The 19,262-nt window shown below is 32.4% G+C and overlaps 2 protein-coding genes across 3 annotated transcripts; both read left to right on the plus strand.

The window, feature by feature from the left end:
* The first annotated feature begins 2,028 nt into the window (after window positions 1-2,028).
* On the plus strand, window positions 2,029-5,949 carry LOC106780010. 2 transcript variants are annotated; one of them, XM_014668245.2, is made up of 6 exons: window positions 2,031-2,314; window positions 2,508-2,637; window positions 3,119-3,697; window positions 3,939-4,428; window positions 5,192-5,273; window positions 5,555-5,949. In XM_014668245.2, exons 1-6 carry the CDS (start codon window positions 2,285-2,287, stop codon window positions 5,765-5,767), a joined length of 1,524 nt encoding a protein of 507 aa, XP_014523731.1. In that variant the 5' UTR covers window positions 2,031-2,284; the 3' UTR covers window positions 5,768-5,949. The 2 variants fall into 2 exon arrangements, with proteins under 2 accessions (XP_022632548.1, XP_014523731.1); XM_022776827.1 differs by lacking the exon at window positions 5,555-5,949 and having other exon boundaries at window positions 2,029-2,314; window positions 5,170-5,276.
* A 9,127-nt stretch (window positions 5,950-15,076) lies between these two features.
* Window positions 15,077-19,022, plus strand: LOC106780016 (zinc finger CCCH domain-containing protein 17). Its single transcript, XM_014668251.2, has 3 exons — window positions 15,077-15,421; window positions 16,559-16,669; window positions 16,798-19,022. Exons 1-3 carry the CDS (start codon window positions 15,296-15,298, stop codon window positions 18,688-18,690), a joined length of 2,130 nt encoding a protein of 709 aa, XP_014523737.1. The 5' UTR covers window positions 15,077-15,295; the 3' UTR covers window positions 18,691-19,022.
* Window positions 19,023-19,262: the final 240 nt, after the last annotated feature.

Consider the following 19,262-nt stretch of genomic DNA (forward strand, 5'->3'; position numbering starts at 1 on the left):
TGGCTTACCTCTTGACCATGTTTTAACTAGTAAAATTACATAAATTTATTGGCTACAAGTGTTATGCCTTAGTGCTCCCATAGAATTTGAAATTTTTTTAAGAAAGCCTAGGTATTTGGATCAAGTTGGCTGGGTCCCATCTTCATCATAGAAAGAATATGACACTCAAACTCAAATAAGGGAAAACAGATACTAAGATCTTTAAACATATATATCATATGCAAAAATGAAGTCGGCATAATCAGGTAAATGATTTTGGAAAACCCTAGTAGAACAACACTCAACCTCTACGTATTCATCTATTTCTTTTGTACATATATTAAAACAAGAAACTAAATCCTCTACTAATGAGGTGGAGAGGAAGTAAGAAGCATAATTAATGACCTCTCCATGAGCATAGTAATACTCGGGGTCGTTAATAGGAAGAAATTTTGCCTTTCTCCTCTTCTTAGGAAGATCTTCAGGGACTTGTGAGGTTTCCTTAACCTTGCGTTTTACCTTGGAAAGGAAAGGGGGAGGAAGAGAGGAAGGTTCTATTGAAGAATCTTCTCTAAGGAGAGAGTAAGTGTGACTCAAGGAATTATCATCTCCAATGACGATAATCTTTGGCTAACCAAAGGTTGCCACTCATGGAGGAATCAAAAATGAAAAAAGAAGACATGAAGATGTACCTAGAAGTGAAAGCGGATGAAAAAGAAAGACATGATGTGAGAGCAACGAGAATGTGAAGAGAAACTCAAAAGTTGAGGATGAAGATAAGTAAGAGAGAAATGAAAGAGAAGATATAGAAAAATAGAATTGTTTAAGAAGAGGTAAAGATGCTTCACTAATGAAAAAATAAAGTATTTCAAGCCTTTTGCCTCTTCTAAAACACCTTAAGGAGTAATCATGGCTTCAAAAAACCTTCTTAATGAGGAGATAGGTAAATATGTTGAAAAGCTTAGACTACGTGATTAAATTAAATATAAAATTATGGATCGATTATGCATATCATGCGTCCAATCAAGCACTTTGAGCTAGTGCTCAAACAATGGCAATTATGTGCCAATTATTGGGTTGATCATCTGCCTAGAATTACAATATGGTCTATCCTGTGCTTGAAAATTTGAAATATGATATCGAGCCAATCTTATGATCGAAAATGGTTGATAGTGTGTCAAAATTTAACTCGACCTTATGTCTTAAAAATAAAAAATAATCTGACTATTTACTTAAATTAACTTATAAACTTATACATTTAATAACTTAGTTTACTTACAAAAGTTTCTGATTTTTGAGTTTGGAATGCTTATGTACCTTATCCAACCCATTATTATAAAAATAATATATAATTTGTTGCAAAGCTTCTAATAATAATAAGATCCATATAATATTTTAGTTTCTTTAGTATATTTTTTGAAATACATAACAGTGTTTATGTGATATAAACAAAATCCTTTCATAATTAACATAATTCATTTATCATATATGTGTTATTATATTGTATATATCCACATATCCAAAATATGATAATCTTTTTTTTTCTCACAAATATTTACTTAAATACTTTTATTGACTTAAACATAAGACTCTTTACAAATAAATTTCCTTTTTACGGTGATTTAGAACTCAGATCATACAAATCTTATAAATGAATTGACAATGAATTATTTTACAAAATGTTATTATTTCATTGTAATTCCGAAATTTCAAATAAGTATATAAATATACTAAATACTAAAATAACAATTTATCACTTAATTAGGTGATTTGACTTAGACTGTATCCTAGGAAAGAAAGTATATACAGTCGTAGAAAAATATGAAACCCCACTTTAACTATTAATTATTGTATTTTCAAATTCAACTCTGAGGAAGTTTATGACTGGGTAAAATTGGAAGCTAAACACCTCTCTTATGATGAATTTGCCGTAACTAAACTTATTAAATTTGATAGATTTTGCATTACAAGACAGGTAATAATTGCACACAGCAGATTGAACTTAAAAAGAAGTAACAACACAAGGGATTACATTGTATGTAGAGTGGAAAGTGGGCCCCAAAAGCCAATGTAGTACAACAACAGGGCAGAGACAGGTCCGGTTCTTACTGCATCTTCTTGTCTTCCAACTCTTTTTCTCTCTCTGCTCATTGAAAGTTGAAAACGTTAGGGAGCACTCTCCCTTTTGCAACTCAAAAGCTTCAAACCCAAAGAAGTACTTGCAAGCTTACGGGACAGATGAACTTTCACTACATTGTGTAAAGATTGCATTTTTGCTCTCACCAGGACGCCCCACTTATCCACTATGGTTTACGAAAGGATCCAAAAGCCTCAGGTCTCTCTTCCACCTCTTTTGTTTTTTGCTTGATTTGCATTTTTCACTATTTCTCTCCTACCCGTGTTGTGTTATATTTGGAAAGTGAGTATCATTTTGTTAGTGTTCTGCACAGTGTGAACTCTTGTTTTGATCTGTTCGTTTTTGGGGTTCTTTGATTTGCCTTTAGCCTTATGGAAACTTGGGTTTGCAGGGTGGTGGGGGATTTTCACCTGGAAAATTGAGGAACATGCTACTGGGCGTGGAGAAGAAGAGGAAAGAAGAGGAAGAGCTTGATTCTACTTTCACCACGAGATCTCAGAATTCTGACATGGATGAATCTGGTACGTATACTCTTGGTTCTTTATCTTGATCGATGTAATGCCTCTCTCAAGGTTCGATTTTGTAAATCTGAAAGATATTTTACTTTCTCAAATTCAAAGATTTTGACTATGATTATTTCTCCTTTATCATTGTTGCTTGGTGTTTTAATTTATCTCCCTTACTTTCGTGAGAAAATTTAGAAGTATACTATGTTTTAAATTATCTAAAAGAAGGAGAAGAAAATGAAGAAAAGGGACCGGAATTTTGTTCACGTACAATGTACTTGCCTACTTGTTATCTCAAATATGGTAACCTACAAGTTAAAGCTTGTATTTCCCATCTTTCTTTTTGTTTCAACTAAAGATTTGGTTGATTAGTTTATACAATGATATTTATAGGCAGTGTCAAATATGTAAGTGTTCGTTAGTGTTATAGAATGAATGTTGTTTCCCACTCTGGCAGCAGTAGTAAGTTTACTTCTATTTGACATATCTGTTACAGGTGGTAGCAGTTCTGATCATTGTAAAGATGTAGATGTTGTGAGTGTCCTTCCTGAATATTCAACTTCTGCATTAGTTCGCACCAGTAGCATAGATGCAGTTGGTGATGATCGTTTTGTGAAGGCTAATGCAGCAGTGACTTCAAGGAATAGAATCTTAGAAGACCCTTCTTCAGATTATGATAGTGGGCATGAAAATATGAGCATCTCATCATCAGTGTTTGAATTTCAAAAGGCCGAGCGGTCTACACAGAGAGTGCCAGTGAGGCCATTCTCAAAACCAGCGCCATCTAAATGGGATGATGCTCAGAAGTGGATAGCAAGTCCAACATCAAACAGGCCAAAGACAGTGCAGGCTCAAGGGCAAGGTGGGCATGTAGGTCCACGTAAGGTTGGTAGTCTTGGTTATGGAAGCCGGCAACCTTCAATGAAGGTTGTTGTTGAAGTTCCAGATCAAAGAGAAATTGCTTTAGATGAACCGGATACCAAGCAAATTGATACAAATCAAACTAAGATGGAAAGTGGAGGACAGAAATTTGTGAGTTGGGAGGCTGATCCCTATGCAATTGCAAGTTCTTGTGGTAAATGTTTGATTGTGTTCTGGAATTCATTAATGGAGATATAAACAAACTTTTAGTTTATTCAAAATGTATATACATTTGAATTTTCATGCTATGAAATCCCTTATTATTAATTGCTTGAACAGTCTTTCTGTCTGAAGTTGATAATACTATAGACAATTTGATTTGAAGGTGTTAAATAATCTGTGTTTAGTTTTAGTAACTATAGTTCATTTATGGGACTGCTATTTTATGTTTACAGTTAGCCTTAGCCAGCACAATTCGTCTCTTGCCATCCAGAATGCAACAACATTTGTTCCTCCCCCTTCAACTGCTCGGTCTGTATCAATGAGAGATATGGGAACTGAAATGACCCCTATTGCTAGCCAGGAGCCTTCAAGAACAGGTACCCCTGTGAGGGCGACGACACCAATGCGCAGTCCTAACTCTTCTCGGCCTTCTACTCCCCCTAGATCATCCCCTGCATCTACTTTAACTGATCTGCATAGTGACAATCTGAATCTCAACAAGAATGAATTGTCCGAAAAGGAGCTACAGATGAAAACCAGGCGTGAAATAATGGTCCTTGGGACACAACTTGGTAAAATGAATATTGCTGCCTGGGCTAGCAAAGAAGAGGAGGATAAAGATGCATCAACTTCCCTCAAAACAAAACCAGAACCGCCTAAGAGTGTTGTTGAAGCACGTGCAGCAGCATGGGAGGAAGCTGAGAAGGCCAAGTATATGGCCAGGTCAGTTTATACTATCATGTAATATATGCTGCTTTAGGGATCTAAATCCATTGACATACCCAATTTTTTCATCTTTAAATTAAATTTCATAAAGTAAAGGGTGCTGCCTAAAAGCTCTTGCATGACAAGAAGATAATGTGACATCTCTAAGATATAAAAGTAGAAGAATTGAAGTTGCTTCATATTATAGGTTAAGCTTTCTAGTATATTGTTCTTTGTCATTTGTCTATTTAATTTTTGCTACAAATAGATCAAGGAATATTTGTCATAGAATCTGGACCGATGTAATTAATGTTTCTACGACATTTCTTCTGTGAGTAGCCTTTTGTAAAACTTTTTCATGTTTGTGGTTTGGTTTCCCCTGATTTCCTTATAATTATGTACCTGGTTTCCTATGTTTTGTTTGAAAAAATCATCATAAATGACTTAGTAATGACAAATCTAGGCAAGAAATGTGAAAAGAAAGGAAGAGATATAGCAGAGGAAATAAATATGGTTACAAAATTGACTTGAACACTATAAACTACAGTGCAGAACTTCAAGGAACTAATTCTTTAATTTTTATGTCAGTTTCTTCTGAAATACTAGCTTAAAAAAACTTGTCTTCCCTCCCTTAGTCATGGATATGTTTCTGGCAAGATGAATAAATTTTTGTAATATAATTAACCACATTTTCTAAACAGTTTCAGAAACACGTTAAGATTATTTTTCGTTGTTACATACTAAAATTCTCTGAAGCAGGAATATGGTGTTAATTACACAGGTTTAGGCGTGAGGAGATGAAAATTCAAGCATGGGAAAATCATCAGAAAGCAAAAACAGAAGCCAAGATGAAAAAAATTGAGGTATACACCTATCATTACTGAGTTCAATCCTTATCCTTCTAAATGAAGCTAAATTTCAGCACAATATAGTAAAGGCGTTTGAGTTGCACACACTTCAAAGTTTGAATAGGAAATGAGATGTTGAAGTAGAAAATGGTAAGCAATGGTGACTTTTTATTAGATTTCTAACATTTTAGCAAACTTTCTCAACAATAAATGAAGTAGTCATATCTTAATGGTACATGGTATTGAAAAGCACAAACTTTGATTATTATTACCATAATTATAATCATTGATTGCAGGTAGAAGTTGAGAGAATACGTAGTAAGGCACATGATAAGCTAATGAATAATTTAGCTGCGGCAAGGCATAAAGCTGAGGAAAAACGAGCAGCAGCAGAAGCCAATAGAAATCATCAAGCTGCAAAAACTGAAGAGCAAGCAGATTATATACGAAGAACTGGTCATGTCCCTTCCTCATATTTATCATTTTCTTGCTGCAATTGGTGCTCTTAAAACAAAAGTCAATCCTTTTCAATGTTTAATTTTTTTGTTCTATAGGCTTGCAATGCCTTTTGCTGCTTACACCCAATCATGTTAAATATGCCTATTGCATTTTCTCCCTGGTGTAAAACGTTACCTTCTTATGCAGAATAATTGCAATTTGGAAGTGCTATGCTATTTATTCCGTTTATATCTTCTAAATTTCTTCTGGGTTTGATAATTATTTGTAGAATTTACTCTCGATCCAAAATATGTCAAACTCTATTCAAAACTAGTTTGAATTAGCATCTTCCAAGTAAGCATCTTCCGTTGAGAGATTTAAATTTTTCAATTTCAAGGGTACATTTGTTCTTGCATGAAAACTAAGACGCTTGAAATGCAATTCATGCAACACTATGTGTCTATCTCTTTAAACAAGTTCCTCATGAGATTTTTGTCATTAACATGTGTTTGTAATATTTTCTTGGCAGATGCCAAGATGAGAACATTCTCTGCAATGCAAAATACGCTCCAAAAAAAAAAGGTTTTGAACTCAACAGAGACTCTTTCTCTGATGCTAAAATTATTTCAAAAGAATAGTTTTGGTTTCATGTAATTTGGTTTTAAAACGAAAGAAATATATATAGAAACATATAAGAGAGTTTTAATGGACTAAGTCCTATAATAGATTAAAACAAAGCCTTCAAAAAAAGCATTAAGAGATTTAATCAATTGAAATTATGTTTGAATATGTTAATATCACATGTAAGTAATATTAATTCATTGATTCTTTTCTTAACAGATTAGAACAAAAATATTCACAACACAAATTGAGCTTTAGTGATTTTAATCCATTATAATTTCATAGTTTGATCAATTAAAATAGAAAGATTAGAACTCCTCATGGTTTCAAGTGACTTTAATTGAATAAACTGATAATCTAGTATAGATTGAAATGTTTCCTACATTCTTACTAAACCAACCAAGAATATTTTAACAAATATAAAACACCTTTTGATCAATAAAAAGAATTGTCTATCACCAAGCAAGTTCTAAAAATATTTGGATTTTTCTGCTTTTAACATGAGATCAAATCAAGTGAGAGAAAACATAAAATAATATCTTAATCAATAGAAATTAATCTAAATCACTTTTAAATCTTCACAAATATAGTTGCAATTCTTCTAGAGTCTTTTAACCAAAGAAATAATTGTTCTTTTGTCGTATGAAGAAAAGTTAAACTAAGGTTATTTTTTGGTAGTTTTTAAGGGGATAATAGATAAAGCTTAGATGTATAAGTTAGTGTTGTCCATTCGATGGGGCACGAAGAAAAAGAAGAATATAAATATTTTTTATCTTTAGTTTTTCTTGTTTATAAATTTGTTTTTACTCTGATAATTTGTAATAGATTGAGTAATAAAGTCTGAATTTATTCAATGATGTTTTGTTCATTATAATTTATAATGATAGACAAAGATTATATCTTTCCGATATAATAAACTATAATGAAAATCTAGTGATAAAGTTTGAAATCTCATCAAACTTGTGTTAGTATATTTATTATCTATTTGAATAGGTTCAAACTTATCTAATGAAATGCCCCTTTTATAAAAATATGTAAATTTAAAAATCAATCGTTAAAGAAGGGTGATATAGTGAAATACCTTTTTGAAAATATGTAAATTTAGAATCTATTGTTTTAATCATCATAAAAGAAGAGAGATTGTTAAAGTAAAGGCCAACAAATTTCATTTTATTTTTATTAAGTCTATTGCACAAGAAAGTATAAATTGTGATTTTTTTTTTTAAGCATTAAATCATGATAGGGGAAAGTGTTTCATCCACTAATAGATGCATAACATCTTCCATGAATGTCTTCATAGTGTAAGTTAACACTTGGAAAAGCAACAAAGATGTGTAATTTTAAGTATTTTCACGCTACATCTCAAATATTATTATAAGTGCTTGTTTTATTTATGCAGAATGTTCATTTCTTCTATCTTACAAGATTATCTTACAAAGACTTGTCAACTTTTATCACTCAATCAACTTCATCCATGACATTGTACACCTCCTCCCTCCTGCTTATTTTATCATCTTCTTTGCTACGACACTAGTAGTCACTATTGATCCCTTGTATGACATGTTTAACTCCTTTAGCTAAGCTAAGCCTCATAAGTCATGTTAAATATCATGACGTTGCATAAAAAGTTATGTGCATTTGATGTTGTACGGAAAACATTTAATGCCTTTCTACATTTGTGCATGGACAAACACAACTTGAAGAAGAAGAACTTCTTCAACAAGCACAACGTCTAGAAAAGGATTTGTAGTAAATTTGTTCTCCTTAACCTCTATATATAAAATTTCTATAGAAGAAGAAAGGGAAGACAAGAATGATAACATTCTTAACAACCTTGCATTATTTAAACAATCCTCAACTCCTAGTTTGTGAGAAAGAACATTATTGTGTTCATTGAAAAACAAAAAAAAATATTCTAAATCATGTATTTGTTTTAGGATGTTACCATTTTTAGTTAGAAACCTTTGATAATTTAGATCACACCCAAAAACGAAGTTATATAGCTACAAACTGTTGAGTTTCAAATAATATTTATATTTAACTAGAAATCACTTACATCTAAATAATACTTGTTTTAGAAGTGGTTATGATTAGGATTGGACAAAAATAACTTATCTGTAGTGTACTATAGTTAACTGTACTATATTATACTACAAAAACTGATCTACTTTTACTAAAAGTTCATTATACTATTTTATGGTTTAGTTTTTAAAAACTGAACTTATAACAGTTTCAGTTGAGTTAACTGTGAGAACTGTATTTACTTTTCTTAACTGCTTTGTCTTGCCAAAAAAAATTTATTTAATAATTAATAATTAATTTTTTAAGACAAAATTTTTTTATCACAAATTTTTATATTTTTTTTATTAATAAACATAATGTATATAATTAAAGAACGTAATTTATATTTTTATATTTTTGAAGTTACCTATAACGTATGTATATATATATATATATATATATATATATATATATATATATATATATATATATATGTATGGATTGTGTCAGTGTATCACGTTATTTTTTATATTTTTTAGCAATAAAATAACATAAATAATAAAATAATTTCCAATAATAAAAGAAATATAAATAAAATAGAAAATAATAATATCAAATAATTAAAAAATCAATTTATAAGACACTTATGAATAAAATAAAATAAATATTAAAATAAATTTCAATTAAAAAAACATGTATTGTTATACTATTTAGTTCGAAAATTAATGCAATTCAGTTTAAAATTAGCATAGTTAGTAATTCAGTTCGTAGTTTAGTACAATTTAGTACAGTACAGTTCAGTTTTATAAAATAAAAAACAGTGCAGTTTGTCTGAACTATTTTACAGTTCAGTTTAAACAAACTAGTTTTTAGTTCAGTACAAATTTTAGTAGTACAATACAGTGTAGTTTCATTTGTCCACCCCTAGTTATGATTAAGGTAATATTTGATTTTATGCAATAATAATTGTAATTCAAATAATATTAGTAATAATCCAAATAATACTAAAATTTAGCTAAAAATAACTAAGATCCAAAAAAAATACTCGCTATATATACTTTATAACGATACCTTTGTTAGTAAAACTTTACTATGTTTATTAACAATTGAATGTAATTTGAATTTATAAACAAGTCAATATAAAATCTTTAAGCGTGAATGTTTCTCTTCTCTAAGACTTTTAACTTATATATTATTAAACCTCCTTTAATGATAGAACAAATTTTTTTCTAAAACAAGACATACGAAATATTTTTATGATACGTCCATCAACTTAAAATTGCATGTAAAGTTGATCATACAAAAAAGCTTGATGACAATGTGTCCGTCAAGTTAAACATTGTCTTATTGTTGTAACAAAACAATTGATTTGCAAAATATAAAAAAGAAAAAAAATAAAATTCCTCTTTTCACATTATGCTTGTGAATACTATAATTAATTCCAAGTCTGTTGTATATTTTCTTCTAAATTAAATATATGATGTCGTGATTTTTATAATTTTTTTTTTTAAAATGTGACTAGTAGAACTCTAACGCTGAAGAAGACACTCATCCATATAATTAATTTTTACGAAAAAAATCAAATGAGGAGACCCGGGAGGCAATATTTTATTGATGAGAATTAAGCTTGTAGAATGTTTTCTACATCGTCTTGAATTGGTAGGAATCTGCTATGAGTGCATGATTCAGTTAAATTTTACTTCGAAAAATAGGTTATGTGAGTACATAATGTAAATACTAAGTTTATTGATATTTGAAAACATTATATATGTGTAACTGAACGATTATTTAATTGTTATAACAAAAGTTAGAAGTTATATAAGACTAGGACCAAAAGTTTAAAATTTAATTTTAATCTTTCTTAATGCTTAATACTTATTTTGGTTTCTATTTTGGTCTTTTATTTTTGTAATTTTTGTTTAATTTGATCATTTTCTCTAAAGACGTCTAAATTGTTAACGGCATAGTATTTATGTGAGCCATCAGTGAATGATGTGGCAACGACATCATCTCATCTTCCTCCCAATACCCTCAACTCCATTGCCCCTGCATCGTCCGTCACCAAATTCTCCCTCCCGCCACTACACCGCTGCAATGCGCCACCATTATAACATTAGTAGTATAAAACAACTAAAATAAAACATTACATAGTTGATAACTTACAAGAAACTACAGACTACCGATGAAAAAGATCTTACACTTGGAGAACAAAACTCTATCTGTGTGGTTGCTTCACCCTCAACCTCATACTGAAACGACTGAAAAGACGTTCTCCCTAAGCTCACACTATTTAAGATGATCATCGCAAAAAGAGAAAACACACACAGACAAACAAAGACAAAAGCAAGGATAAGCTAGATACAAAAGCAAGGATAAGCTAGATATAAAAACAATTGTTAATATATTTGAACATTTTAAGCATTTTACACATGATACACATATCACACCAAAACAACCAAACACTTTATGCATGACAATACTTTGACTTGACTGTCCGAACTTAGAATGAATGTCGAGCTATGACAGGTTATGCACTTGTGATGACTTCTACTGCTTTGCAAAGCCATAGTCAATGGGTTTCACCCTACCATACTCATAAGGTTAGTCTGTTCCACGCCTTGGATCACACTGGAAGCACCCAAGACTAAGACCTCTTTCTGCTACTCTCACCACATATGTCAAACATCTCTATTTGAGAATGTATGACCATTAAAGTATCAAGATAACCCCCAAACTATTGATACTTGAAAGCATACCACAATGTTCCACCTTGTAACTAACCTTTATAACTTTGAAACCATATCCATATAACCGTCAATTTTACATGACATACCAACATATAAAATTGATGATAACATTGTTTAGGATCATAAAAGAACAAATGAAAGACATATATCATATGAGTAATAGTGAGTTTGGTTTAGATTAGTCAAAATTTCACTTTACTGGTAGAAACAATCAATTAGATTAATAATCTAATCTGGTAGGGCAAGCCAGAATTCACATAAAGCAAAATAGGCAAAAACTGCTCATTTTAATCTATTATGTTATTAACATAATTTATTAGACTGTAGTTTGTGTTTGAATCTATTATGTTATTAACATAATCTATTAAACTATAGTTTCTGTTTTAATCTATTATGTTATCAACATAATCTATTAAAACTAAAAACTATGGCCAAATAATTTTTTATGACTTTGAACACTTTCCACACCCACATCAGTCCACCAATTGCATAATCAAGTTTAAATACACTTGTTGGTACACCTCAACACCTCAGATTACTCTTAGCCATTCTATTTTCAAGTTCTCACTATGTAAAACCTTAACATTTGACTAAAAACACTAAAGAACTCACCCTAAGATGACTCTAACAGTTTTACACCAGATTTTTCTCATTTGAAAGCCTAGACAAGTCATAATAGATATAATAACACACCTCTAACTTCCCAAAACAGTTTACACTCGTTGATTCAAAATCTCACTACTCAAAACCTCTCTTTTACGTTTAAAACACTCCAAAACTACCCCAAAGAACTACCTCTTTGTTCCATATCAAATTTCACTCAAAGAACACTTCTAACAAGTCTCAAATGATCATATAACAATACTAAATCAGTTACTTCCTCACTCCAACACCTATCTCTCAAACTCATCCATCAAAACCTTTATTTTTGACCTTAAAATCCAATTAATTTTCTTTACTCTAAACATTTTGAATTCAATTTTAATTTACCATACAACTTCACCATGCACAATTATAACAATAGAAGCATTACAAATACACCATACCAAACATTCAAACATCACCCTAATCATTGTTCATCATCTATACAACAAGTATATTGGTACAAACATAACAATTTCACTTAATTCACATTATCATCCATAGGGATGCTGAATTTAAACCACAAACATAAATAATTTAAATCACAAACATAAATCTAAGACTAATTCTAACTTCCCTTACCTCACAAGGAACTATCAACTCTAGAAGTGTCTCCCTGATTGCTTGGAACACAAGGAAATTCTACAAAGACCTACGAAACACCGAATTGAAAACAAAAAGAGTCCTTAAAACCTTAGTTTAACCAAGAACAAGTAGAAGAAGCAAGATTATGCATGTGACAACAATCTCTTCTAATTTCTGATTAAGAACAAAAGAAGAAAAATGAGTTGAAACTTATTTGCTCTAAACTAGAAATTGATCGAATGGATAGGTAAACCTTGTTGCAATGATCATCTAGACACTTCCTGATTGTCAAAGAGATGACTCATGAGCTATAACTCTTAGAGAGAAGGTAGAGAACTTTAGAAAAGTGTTTTCTAGAGAGATGATACATTTTAAAATAATGAAACTTGTTTATAACAAAACTATTTATAAATAAACCATTTAACATTAAAATAATTGAGTCTCACTATTTTTAAACTACCACCACTTCTAAAATACCATTTTCTATAGTTTTACAACCATATTCTTCCTCATACCATTATCGCGTGACAACCAACATCTTCTTCAAGCAAGCTGTAAATCGTAGATAGGCAACCTACAAGCACGTTACGGAAAACCCTAAATCATGCACTAGACCGTGAGAACCTCAATGGCCAACCATCCAAACCAAACGTGAAGCCACCAACAGTGCAACCACGAACTACAACAAAAAGCTCTTTCAATCACCACTTCCTCACACCACAAATAGAAGCCATGACAAAACCCTAATGATCCATTTCGTGCCTCGTCCACAAGAAGTCCCATTATGATTTCAAACCTACAAATCAGAAAGCCATATACCACAAATTGCAAAATGAAACCCAACATCTCCACTACTGCAAATCGAATCAACCACGACGAGGCACCATGTTCATTCAACCACCACAGATTCACACAACTGTGAAACCCAACTTGTGAATCATCATCGCGATCAACGATGGACACATTAATAACCATGAAACTCTCACATTAGCCACCTACAAACACAAGCCCCAAATTGAACCAGAGAATTTCAAACCAAATCATAGCAACTAGAACTCCACCTTTGTGTCGCTATAGGAAGCCAAATCGCGAACTAGAAAACCTTAATCGCATCACCACCATAGGCAGCCAACATTAGGAAAAAATGAGTCACGTCATTCACTGATAGCTCATATAGACCTTATGCTGTTAATAATTTAGACTGTCGGAAAAAATGACCAAATTAAATAAAAATTACAAAAAATAGGACAACTTTAAATGCCAAACAAATCAATTATCACTTTAAAAAAAACTAGCAAAAACAAAGAGCAAAATAAAAGCGTTTAAATAAATTCATATTTTCTTACATTATAAAATAAATATAATTATGAAAACCACGGTTTCAAAGTAAAATACATGTTTTAAATAGACCAAATCGCATACTAAAATTTGCGTTAAATTAAATCAAAGGTTTCAAAATAAAATTGATAAATGGAAAATACTTAATACATCAATGTATTTAAAAATCAATAAAATAATTAAAAATAATATATTATAAAACAAGATAAAGAAACTGAGTGAATTCATTAATAATCTTCAAATAAATACTTAATCCTGTATCATAAGTGATAATCTATCATTATGAATCAAACATGATCAATTTGCATTAAATCATATAAAACATTATGATAGAAAATTCAATAATAAATTTCAAATAAATATCTAATAATTATTATAAATGACATCAATTATCTATAAAGTCATATTAATTATCATAATTGACATTTCAAGATAATAAACTATTGTGTTTTTTTTTCTACTTAAAATTTAAAAAATAAACAGTTATGAAATAAGATTTCAACAATAAACTTATCTCAATAACTAAAAAATCTATTTAAAAGTAAAGTATGATTCACACCACCTATATATGAAAACAATATTACATAAAAATACATCATCCATCACCAAAACGTTGTATAATATATTGAAAATCACCATTATTTACTTCAAGTTATTAGATTTTTTTATAATATTATTTTTTTGGTATGACTTCAAAATATATTAGTTTTGATATATTGTAATTTATTTCGGCATATCAGTCTTATATTGTAAAAGGGTAAAAATTTAATAACAGTTTAAATACTTTTTTTGCAAAAGATTTTTGAATTCTAAAACAATATTTTAGATATAGTAATTATCTTATCTTAAATATAAATTCCAAAATTCCAAACTTCAAAAATACAAACAATGAACAACAATGAACAAATTAATATAAAAAAATGGAGAGAATTCAAATTCAACACTAACTTCCCTCATTAATGATGATAAAGTAATAATACCATCAGGATTCATTAAAATTTGATGGGAATATTTTATCCTTTCCCCTTTGTAATCTAAAAGGGTGATTATACATCCAAGTGCTCGACTAATATAATGTTATGTTAATTTTGGTGTATATGAAAAATAATTCTTTTAATTTTCCATGGAATTTTTTGTGCTATTAATACTATTTATGTTATGACATGAAAATGTAAACTCACTGAAATTTATGATCCATTGGCATTATAGTTTGAAAAAAATATATGTATAGAGAGATAGAAAAGATGATGAACGAACAGAAAGAAGGCAAGTGTCCCATTACATATTTGGTATGAAACATCGAAAAAGAATCATTAACACACAAACATAGAACAGACACATTAATATGAATTTTTACAAAAATAATAAATAAAAATGTAAACAGAAGCCGAAACCAGGCTAGGCTCACCCTTACCCTCTCCTCTATGCTCCATATAAGCCCATCACATTCACATACTCAAACCCACTCTCTCTCTCTCTTTCTCTCTCTAAGCTCTGACCCCAATTTCTGTGGCGGCTCTCTCTCTACTTATTCTCTTCTCAGATTGAGATTTGGATCCATCTTCTTCTCCTTCTTTCTGTCTCTGATTTGATCTTTTCCTTCCTCTTCGTGTTTTTTTTCATCCGGTTGGGTTGGGGTCTTCAACTTCAGCTTCAACTATAGCTATGGTTACCCCACAGCCACAGCTTCAGGTTCAGCCTCAACAGCCCGCACCCTCTTCGCAAGATGAGGCCTTGAAGAGGAACACCGATTGTGTCTACTTCCTTGCATCTCCTTTGACATGCAAAAAGGTTCTTTCTGCCACTTTCTTTTTGTTTTTACAGGAAAGGGGGGAAATCCCCTTTTTGCCTCTTTCGGAATTCTCTGCTTTAGGGTTTTCAGATTCGTCTGTTTCTGCAAATAGTTTTTGTGGTTGTTTATTTTCAATGGGGAAATCTAATTTTGTGGAAAAGGGGTTGTATGAATTACAGAATTTTCAAATTGGGGATAGCAATAGGGAATTTTGTTGATAGAGAGGGTTTTATTTTACTTTTTCTTTTTCGGATTGCGTTTTTTGATGTACAGTTTTTGTGAAACTGCTATTATTGATAGTTGTTTACTAATTTGATCTTTTTTGACTTTATTTTATTGTATTTTTGGCCCCCCTCTCTCTTTTATTTGATAATTTGAGGGGAATGAGGGATAACTGTGTTCTTGAACCCTATTACGATTGCATATAATATTAGTTATTTTTTTTTTTTAATTTTTTAATTTTCTTTAGTTAGGTCAATTGTGTGGATCCCGCTGAAAAAAATAAGGTTGGATCAATCAGGTTTAGTCTTATGTTGGATGGTTTAAAGTGTTATTCAATGTGTTCTGGTTGTTTCTGAAAGCAAAGCAAGAAATTTGCATAATGAATGAACTTTCATTAAAACCAAATGTGTAACAGAGTGCTACTACGTGGTGGCAAGAGAGTATACGAGTCATGTTGATCAATTAGTCTCAATAGTGTTCTGTTAGCAAGATCTGGGATGTCCACTACTGTTGCTGGCACTGTTTTGCATAATCCTTGAAGTTGTTATTGTTATCATCAAACAAACTTCAACATTTTACTTCATATTGATATTTGTTTCCATAGTTTTTCTGTCAAGTGCGAGTACTTGTTTGCTTAGTTCATTTAAATGTGTCATGCCATTTCTTCTTGGCAAACAAATCAAGTAATTTTACTGTCATCATGCTCTTTTTATGCTGTTGTGATGCTGTTTTTTTTTTCTGTCGTGAGTATACTACTGTATGTAGCATTGCAACTTTCCGATATATGCTTTTTGCATATCCGAAAGAGCAAGGATTGGTTATCAAGAATGTGAGGCTGTCTTGTCATCTAAACATTTTGAACTCTGGATTTGTTGCTGGCGTCATTTTGATTTGTTTTCCTTTTGTTGGAACAGGGAAATGAATGCGAGTACCGCCATAGTGAGTATGCACGAGTTAATCCTAGGGATTGTCGTTATTGGTTGAGTGGCAACTGTTTGAATCCCAAATGTTCATTTCGTCATCCGGTGAGAGTCTCTATTCATGAAAACCAACTTTTATACTTTCATGTCAATTTTTGGCCTACTTGTCTATTTTTCTCTGTTATTGTCTCATTGTGTGGACTTTGCTAACTGCATTTTGTTTTTGTATTCAGCCTCTTGATGGCTTGTTAGGAACACAGGCAGCAACAGCTGGTGGACCATCTGTATCTGCACCCCCATCACAGATTCCAACAGCATCTGCAATTCATGCATCTTATAATTCCACTAAACAAGCCGTCCCTTGCTTTTTCTTCCAAAAGGGGCTTTGCTTAAAAGGTGACAGATGTGCCTTCATGCATGGACCTCCTGCTCCTAGCACTGGTAATAAAGTAGCTGCTCAGGTTCCAGTTACCAGCCAAGGAGTCGAGAATCCAGGTTTTAAGAAGCCTTTTGGAACCAATGAAAAATACACTCAGGAAAGGAAAACTTCCCAAGGAAATGTTGCGAAGTCAGGTGGGGACCCTGAACCTAAACCTGCCCCAAAAATTGACTCTGCTCCTAAAAGAAATATGTTTGAATTGGAGAAGGAAATGCCACCACCCTCTGGAGGATTTGATAATGAGGCTTCTAGATTTAAGACAAGTTCTCCACCAGTAACCAATGGCCCTACTGTAGTCCGGTCAAGCCGTCTGCATCAAGCTCGTGTGCCAGATGATCACAATTTCCACAGTGGCAAGGACAATGATGAGTTTCTCAGAGAATCATCACCTGGGTTCGATGTCCTTGTGGCCGATGAACTTAGGAATTCTGATTACTATCATGGGGAAGATGAATTTGGTAAAGCAAGAGGTCCAGATGAAAGGAACTTAGACTCTTTGAATGAATATGATTTAGGGCATTCTGGTGAATATGGTTTAGCAGCTGATATTGATAGGGAAAGATTTCGTGTGCCTCAAGGTTATGAGTCATATGATCACACGCAGGAACCATATCTTTGGGAGCAGCACAGGAAGGCTTCGGCCCATTTAGACAGAAGAACTCGCCGCAGATCTGGTAGTCCTGAAAATGCTGAGATCTCAGATCTCCGACATCACTTATCCAAGCGCAGAAAAGTCAATGGTTTGAAATCTGTTGTCAGCCATGATCATGCCCTTGAGGGTCATGGTGAGGAACAAAGTCATCGATCCTTCTCTCGGAAGGACTCACTCCAATTACCCCTGAATGAGAGCTCTCTCGGTAATCGCTTCCGTGGTAGAATAAAACTTCCAGCAAATGGTGATACTGATCAGCTAGAGAGGGATGACAGAGGGAGAATTAGAGGCAGGTTGTTGTCTGGAAGGTTGCAGGCCACTCAGCAAGGAAGGATCCATGATAGAATGCGAGGAAGGTTGCAAGATGATGAGAGGAGAAACTCAAAGGATCGATTAATGGGGAGAGAACTAATAGGTGGTGATAGGAGTGATTTTGCAGGGCCAAAAAGTCTGGCAGAACTTAAAAATGGGAGGAACCCTGAAAATAGGGAGCCACAACCACTGGGAAAGAGAGGAACTTTAAGAGATGATCACCCACAGTCTGAAGATGATCTTCAGTTTGATGGTCCAAAGCCTCTCAGTGAAATTTTGAAGGAGAAGAAAAGGGGAGGACCTGGAGGCAGAGCTGATGGAGACTCGGGCAATGGCAAATCATCTAATATTAAAAATGAAGAAGTTACCAATGGCTTAGATCCTACCCAGGTCACGAACACACAAAACGGTGTGTTGTCTGAGATCAAGGAATTTGTTAACAATCAAAATAATGAAGAATCCAAGGTTGAGGTCACTGAGGTAGTTGGAGGAGAGACTGGTGCCACTGATGGTCAATACGAGGAGGGAATGTACGATGAAGCCGGTGAAGATCAGTATTACGAAGGTGATGATCAGAGAGAAGGAGATTATGAGTATGAACAAGGTGATGAGGGTTACTACGAGTATGACCAAGGTGAAGAGGGTGAAAATCAGGAGGAAGAGTACATGGATGAAGAAGATGGAGATGATTTTGCTAAGAAGATTGGTGTCATTCATTCATAAGTATGGAAATTCTGAGAAAAAAGGGAACGTGTCCTATTCATGATCAAGTCTCATACAGGTCTCTCTCTCTCTCTCTCTGACTGGACAGCATTTCTGCTTAAAATTTGGTTGTAGAACTCAGAACAGCTATCACTATCAGTTTGTTTTCTTGTATTAATTAGTCCTTTTTACTTTTACTGTATTTTCATCAAATTTAATGGATATTTTTATGTGATCAGTGGGGCATTTTGCTGTGCTCTCCGCATATAAATGTCGTGCAGAGTGGTGCAGGCCTTTAACTTAGAAAGTTAATAACATTTGCATTCACGTGCTAGTTTTATCATATACACCAATTCATCTGCTCAATTAGCACGGTAGAAATCATTGGTTAGTTCTTTGTATCCCAATTAAATTTCTTTCATTGGTTAGTTTAGTTCTTTATACTCCAATTAAATTTCTTTGCTCACCGTATATCACAATGTCTTAATTTATTTCTTTTGTAGATTTTCGTAAATTATATTATTCTTTAAAGTTTGTTTTAACTTTTTTTTATATATATTATATTATTATTCAGAATGAGACACAATGTTTTA

This window comes from Vigna radiata, unplaced genomic scaffold (assembly GCF_000741045.1).
Source record: "Vigna radiata var. radiata cultivar VC1973A unplaced genomic scaffold, Vradiata_ver6 scaffold_389, whole genome shotgun sequence".
Lineage (NCBI taxonomy): Eukaryota > Viridiplantae > Streptophyta > Magnoliopsida > Fabales > Fabaceae > Vigna > Vigna radiata.